Source organism: Phoxinus phoxinus (genome assembly GCF_949152265.1).
Source record: "Phoxinus phoxinus genome assembly, chromosome: 19".
Lineage (NCBI taxonomy): Eukaryota > Metazoa > Chordata > Actinopteri > Cypriniformes > Leuciscidae > Phoxinus > Phoxinus phoxinus.
Window position 1 is genome coordinate 28,422,268 of NC_136894.1, and position 7,077 is coordinate 28,429,344.

General features: G+C 38.4%; 1 protein-coding gene across 1 annotated transcript; it reads left to right on the forward strand.

Annotated features, from left to right (window-relative positions):
* The first annotated feature begins 910 nt into the window (after positions 1-910).
* edn1 (endothelin 1) lies at positions 911-3,642 on the forward strand. Its single transcript, XM_079592024.1, has 5 exons — positions 911-1,103; positions 1,527-1,677; positions 1,835-1,978; positions 2,259-2,354; positions 2,716-3,642. The coding sequence occupies exons 1-5, from the start codon at positions 1,043-1,045 to the stop codon at positions 2,852-2,854; spliced, it is 591 nt and encodes a 196-aa protein (XP_079448150.1). The 5' UTR covers positions 911-1,042; the 3' UTR covers positions 2,855-3,642.
* Positions 3,643-7,077: the final 3,435 nt, after the last annotated feature.

Here is a 7,077-nt window from a genome sequence, read left to right on the forward strand (position 1 = left end):
TGCTGCTAGTGTCATTCGCCCATTTAGTGAGACCTTTTAAACCTAAAGTGATTCAGGAAACCCAAATGATTCTAAGTTACTATATAATTAATTGAAGTTATTAATTTCTAAATTTGTAAATCTGAAGCTGTGAGGATATTTTTTTTTATCTCGATATATCCATGTAAATTACAATTAGCCTACAACGAATAAATATTTAAATGTAAGTGTAGGCTAATGAAATTACTATAGCCTACTGGTGAATCTCGGCCAGTTTTGTGAGTTGTTGTGTGTTTTCTAATTGATTTAGGCTAGGCTACTAGTTAAATTGTGCTGAAAATTCTATTTTACTAAATTGTGCTGAAAAGTTTATTTTACTAGTTAAAATGTAGCCTAGTACTGAAAAGCCTATAATAGCAGGTCAAACTCACCCCATATAGAGTGCTCCAGTAGCGGGATTTTGTCTTTACAACATAGGCTATATTTATTTTTCTGGGCAATATCGACGAAAATGTTCTATACACACATCGCTTCTATATAGGCCACACAACTAAAATTTCGATAATTAACCCTGATCTACTCTATATTAATATAACATACAAATAATTTGAAGAATATATTACTTAGGCTACATTTATTAGTCAGAATAGTCACATTTTCCCTCCTGACTTTTTGTGTTGGAATCTGTACTCGCGCGCCCTCTACTGCCCTGTATGAAAACTACTCGTTTAAATCATCTTTCTTACCATAAAAACTTGGCACTGAATGACCGCCCGGCGTCTCCATCCCGCTGGAATCCCAGGAATACAAAGTTCTTATCTCGCTCCACACGTTGCTTGTCTGTGACTATTAATAAAAAACAGCATTGTGTTCGCGTGAGTGAGCGGGCGGGAGGCGGAGAGCGCGAGTATATAAGCGCTCCTGCATACTAGAGTGAGCTCGAGACTCCAGAATGATGCACTGAGGAGACCGCAGCTTAAATCTGAAGATTTGTTACTGTTTGCGAGTTTATTGGACTATCACCGTTTGCGCTACATCAGGGACTTGCATAAGATTAAATAAAATGGATTTGAGGATTATTTTTCCAGTGTTGTCTATGCTGTCATCTGGAATTTTTGACTTTGGTATGTAGCCTACTTATTTTAAGTGTAGCCTATATTTATACCCAATATTTGTAGTAAATATTATTTGACTACTTTTTAAATAGTTTACTGTAAAAGTTTTTTAACTATTAAACCAGCTGGAATGTGTAGTAGGTTATTCAGAAAAGTGCAAGTATCCAGATATAATAAAGTATTAGTAGCCTAGCCTACTACATGACGTTGCTTAAACAACATAAAGTATGCAAAATAAAGTTTTAATATTCTTGTAGGCAGCATATGTTGAGCATCAATGCCATTTTAATTGAGCGTGACAAATTCCAGATTTTCCAGTCCATCAAGCATATGGTTGTGCAACTTAAGAGTGTAAAATCGCAGTGCATGTTTGTAGGTGGAAATCTTTATGAAATAAAAGCTTATGAATTCAACATAATTTTATGATTTTAGCTGCTCCAGCATCTTTGGGTCATGGCACAGAACCAGGCACGTCAATCTCTGCGCACCACTCCAGGACTAAGAGATGCTCCTGTGCAAGTTTTATGGATAAAGAGTGCGTCTACTTCTGCCACCTGGACATAATATGGGTCAACACACCAGAGTAAGTCATAAAGTGCATATACTATCAAATCCAAATATAGATCTTATACATATAGAAAATATGAATCTATGACTCTATAAATCGTTATTTAATGATTCATACCTCATGCTTATTGCATGACTAAGTTTGTTTTCTAATAATTTTTGTTTCCCCCTAGGCGAACAGTGTCATACGGACTTGGAAACGCTCCACGGAAGAAGCGCTCAGTCACTGAACCTGTTGTGCCCAAGTCTCGCTGCAAATGTGCAGATAGCAAAGACAAAACATGCTCTTCATTCTGTCAACCGAACAATGCGATACGGTAAGCACGCACTGAATGCAAATAAGGTGAACATTGTCATAGTTCAAAGCCAGAGGTTTTTTATCTTAAGAGCAATTTCAAGGACACCGGACTCACTGGTTAAGAAATATTTTGGGACACGCTTGTTTTCTCGAGCATAAGCTGTGTATGGCAACCTCAGTATCAACGTGCAGGCATAAAATCTGTCACTACATGACTTGACAAACTTGCAGAAGCAGGTTTCAGTTGTGGACTTTTATCAAACTTGTTCAGTAATTGACTGCTGAACTTTCTTTCTTAGGTATAAAGACAAGGCAATCCATGCCTCCCAGGGCCACGGTTGTGCCGAGAAGCAATGCAAACACAAGCTGGCAGTCAAACAGACAAAGATTAGACGGTAAGACAAAAAAAAAAGTGTTCTCATTCTCACATGCTTTTAAGAAATAATTGTGTGCTTTAATTACAGCCGCTGTAAGATTGATGTCTCTTGTGGCTGCGATTTTCATGACAGATATAAACACGTTAACTTTGAAAGTAAATCCTTTTTCAAAGACTCCATAGTAAATTTTACCTTCAGTATGTTCAGATTATGGTTTTATTATATTATTAGAGATTATTTCAGGAAATCTTACATTTCAGTCAAATTTGAACCCTGCATTCTCAAAGCACCTGACATCAGTTGTACAACTAATGCTTGCCAGGAAAATCTGGTCCTGTGTTCGCTGTGATATTGATCTCATTGCTTTGTTTTTCTATAGAGTAAAAAACACAGTAGAGATTGAAGATGTCCTCTCCAGGGTGAGGGCCGTCAAGAACATCCATCTCCTCCTGGAGAAATGGCGAGTGAGGCAGCGCCACAGGCCACGAGCGAGGACGACTGAAAACGCTTCCTCGTAGAGCTCAACCTCAGCCTTTGAGCTTCGCTGATCCACTACAGGATTTTCCTGAATAAGAAGCTCCTCTCTGCTCATTCGTTGCACATGTCATGCGTTCGTCAGGTGTGTTGGAATACCTGCGGATGCAACCGTCTTGGATTGCGGTGTTTGTCACGTGGTCTCCTCCACCCTCGGGGAGAGCTCACCGGGAAGAAGAATCAAACCTCTGATGGAGATGTTGACTGAAACAAACCGAACCTCAAGTGATCACGACTAACCTCTACCAACTTTTCTGAACTAGAACGTTTGGTGCGTGGGATATTAGTCGGAGAAGACACTGCGTCCTCCAGATTAAACTGATCAACGCAAATAAAGACTTTGCATTGAAGATACTTGTTGCACAGGAGGAATATGCGAAATGAAACTGTGGACTCCAGAAACCCAAAGCGGTGTGTGTGTGTCTGTGTGTGTCTGTGTGTGTGTGTGTGTGTGTGTGTGTGTGTGTGTGTGTGTGTGTGTGTGTGTGTGTGTGTGTGTGTGTGTGTGTGTGTGTGTGTGTGTGTGTGTAAGAATGGCTCTGGTTCTTGTTACTGGACTGTATACACTGTAAAACAATGAAGCTCTGCAATTGTGTCAATGCATCAATGGAAATGTTATTTTTCACATTTATGTTAAATATCTTTAATTCAGCCATATTGGCTAATAAGATTTTTCTTAATGTTATTATTTCTATGAAATGATAATATTTAATTGCCATTTTTGTGGTAACCATTTTTAATTAATAATAAATATGTGGCATTATTTAAACAACTTTTTTGTTTGTGAATTTTTATGTTAACTTTGTTTAAATTCCACTGAAATGCATAATTTAATTTGCGGCAATGATAAGTTAATAAAATGTCGTCACGTGCTCCAACTAATGAAAATGTACTAAAAAAGTACCATGTTATAATACATAACCATTTCAATTTCTCAATACCATAGTATACAGTATATACTGTAAAAGTGCCATGTACCATGTCAGCATGCCGTACCATGGTGCTGGCAAGTTTTTGAGAGCAGACTTTTTGACAATTTTGCCTTTTAAAATGATACGTTTATGAGCAAAAGTGTTAAAGATTTCTGTTATAAGAGACAATAAAACAACTTTGTGCATCAGAAGCACTCCTTTCCTGGTCATTTTGAATCAACAAATATGCGACTGCTGTCAAACATGTCATTTATTTAAGCCACAAAATAAACTTCAGTAAAATAAGTAGAACGAACTACGTAAAAAGCATTTCGAACATCTCCAGCACATTTTATAATCACCCAAAATTCAAATATATGTAACCCCTCAAGCACATTATCACGTCCGCCAAAAACTATAGCCTGGCTGATGTCTGTTGGAATATTAGCACTAAAAATCTCCATAACTCACTCATGGGAATCAGTCACTTCACTGAATACTTGCTGGCTAAGAAATAGATAATTATTACCTGAGATCCATCTGTGTTCTAATCCACATCATTTAAATATTGGAAGAGGGACAAAATGGCGGAGTGAGCGGCTTCAACATGCTGTAGAGACGATAAGGTGCAAAATACATAACGCACGCAAGTATAAATGTGTTCTTCACTCGCTGAAACTGAATCGGAATGATCAGGGAACTGAGTGAAATACGTCACCCTGCATGCTAAAGAGAATAAACGCCAATCCAGTTGAGAAACTTCGCAGGGTTAGTGAACATGGTTCAATGTGTAGGATGAAGTCGTACGTTATGAAGTCATGAAGTCGTACGTTACATTTTGACAGAGATTTTTTTATGAATTCTGATTCTGACATTCCTGATTTTAATATTTTCAATCATTTTCTATTCTTGGCTGATCTTTTTTTCATAATTTTGTCAAAAGATAACCTGTTAAACGAGTGCTCTTGAGACGAGTCCCTGTAGTCGACCAGTTTGACTCTCATTTGCCGATGTAATATATGCTAAAAACTGGACAGGTGATTTTTATAAAATGTAGTAGAATACTATGTTCTAAGTTGTTTAAAAAGATTAAGGAAATTATCAAAGTTTAATAAAATGATGTTTAAACTTCCAATAAAAGATGATAAATTTTTACATGATTTGTTACTTTTAATTACCACATAGCAGATTATAAATAATATATTGGTAAGCCCCTACTGATACTCCAACAAAAACAACGTATACAGAGTGTTCACTTATTAAATGAATTACATTTGGGTTTATTTACACCTACACACATCCAAAAAGGTTTATTATATTGTTGATGAGACTCCATCCACATTGCATTCCTTTATTACAGGAGCCTCAGAAAACACATAAGAAAATACACCCCGCGGGGAATTTCCGATAGATCCTTTTGATTCGCCTTTCTTTGTCCATGCGTGTAGAAGAGAGCAAGAGAACGAAATATTCCAGGATCCTCTAAAGTCGAGCACAAAGGCCGCCTCTCCTCCTGAGCTGTGCACTTTTCGCACGCGGGTCTCCAGGGGCCGGGGAAACTGGCGTAGGTCATTAGAGCTTGAATAGAGCTTGAGCACAAATAATGGCCCATTATGGCACAAGGAATCTCCTCGAACCGACAGGCATTCAGCGCGTATGGAGCGAACAATGGAAGATACTCTGGGAGGGGCGGACACTCCTCGGGCTTCTGACGTCTCCGCGTGCTGCCGGGGTCACCGCCCTGAGTTACCTTCACACACACACACATGCAAACAATGCATCTACCTTACACACACACACACACTGCCATATAATAACACAAAACATTGACGCAAACATGGAGCAAATTCCAGCGATGTCCCGGGACTGTGCTTTTGAGTTGCTCAGTCTCATCACTCATCGTCTCAGAGCTGGACGGTCATATGAGAGTTGAGTGATGGGATCACTGCTTGTTGAATGAGTGCTGATCAGTGTTTTAAATGATCTAAGCTGTCTTTTACACTCATAAAAGTTATAATTATGCTTTATAAGGCTCATGGAGAGCAGATTGCACTCATACAGGTGAGCTGACTCACTAATCCCTCTCCGCCAGGTGTAGAGATGACAGCAGATGTGCGGTGAGACACTGGGTCCGTTGCAAAACCAAAGTAGGCAGCATACGCACGCTTATGACGTGAAGGATATGAGAAAAGATAACTACCTTGTTATCATGTTTGGGTCAAATTTTAAGGCAGCATTACATGAATTAGACAAGCCCAGAATGCAGTGAGCGTATTTATCCAAGATGGCAAATATTCAATAGTTAAATGAATGATTTATTAAACTAAACTGCTCAATTTATAGTTTTACTATCTATTTTCGAAGCGTCAAAGTGGTAGTTGCGTAGCTGTCAATGGAGGGACAGAAAGCTCTCAGATTTCATCAAAAATATCTTAATTTGTGTTTCAAAGATGAACGGAAATCTTGGTGAGATGTTAATGACAGATGTGAGGGTGATATATTAATGACATAATTTACATTTTTGAGTGATTTACCAATGACCTAACCCATACTAACTTCAAACTCTATTGTGAGTCAATATTATTTGTGGCATGCAGAGACTTTTACGTCATGAGGTTACATTAAGTTTTTGAAATAAGTCTCTTCTGCTCACCAAGGATGCATATATTTGATAAAAAATACAGTAAAAACTGTATTTTTAAATATTATTCCAATTTAAAATGACTGTTTTACTTGAATCTGTGTTGAAGTTTAATGTGATGCAAAAACTGAATTTTCAGGATCATTACTCCAGTCTTCAGTGTCACATGATCATTCAGAAATCATTCTAATATGATGATTTACTGCTCAAGAAACATTTTACTGATACCAAACTTTTGAAGTGGTGTGGCTTGCAGGCTTTGAAACAGAGCTTTCATTTCACAAGGCCAGGTACAGGGATCAGCGTAGACTTCATTCAGTCTTTTCATCCTAATCCAGCTTTCTCTGTGGTAAACACACATTTCACACACAAACACAGACAGACAGACAGACAGACACACACACACACACACACACACACACACACACACACACACACACACACACACACACACACACACACACACACACAGACAGACAGACAGACACACACACACACACACACACACACACACACACACACACACACACACACACACACACACACACACACACACACACACACACACACACATGCCTCTAAGCCTTCAGTCATCTCCGTCAGCGAAAAAACAACATCAGAAAGCTATTATGGAAGATCCCCAAAACATTCTCTG

What these genes read in the sequence shown, in the direction of transcription:
- edn1 (XM_079592024.1), top strand. Translation starts at nt 1,043, where the DNA reads ATGGATTTGAGGATTATTTTTCCAGTGTTGTCTATGCTGTCATCTGGA. An exon ending in ATATGGGTCAACACACCAGA is followed by an intron (nt 1,678 to 1,834) that starts GTAAGTCATAAA and finishes GTTTCCCCCTAG; the next exon opens with GCGAACAGTGTCATACGGAC. An exon ending in CAACCGAACAATGCGATACG is followed by an intron (nt 1,979 to 2,258) that starts GTAAGCACGCAC and finishes TTTCTTTCTTAG; the next exon opens with GTATAAAGACAAGGCAATCC.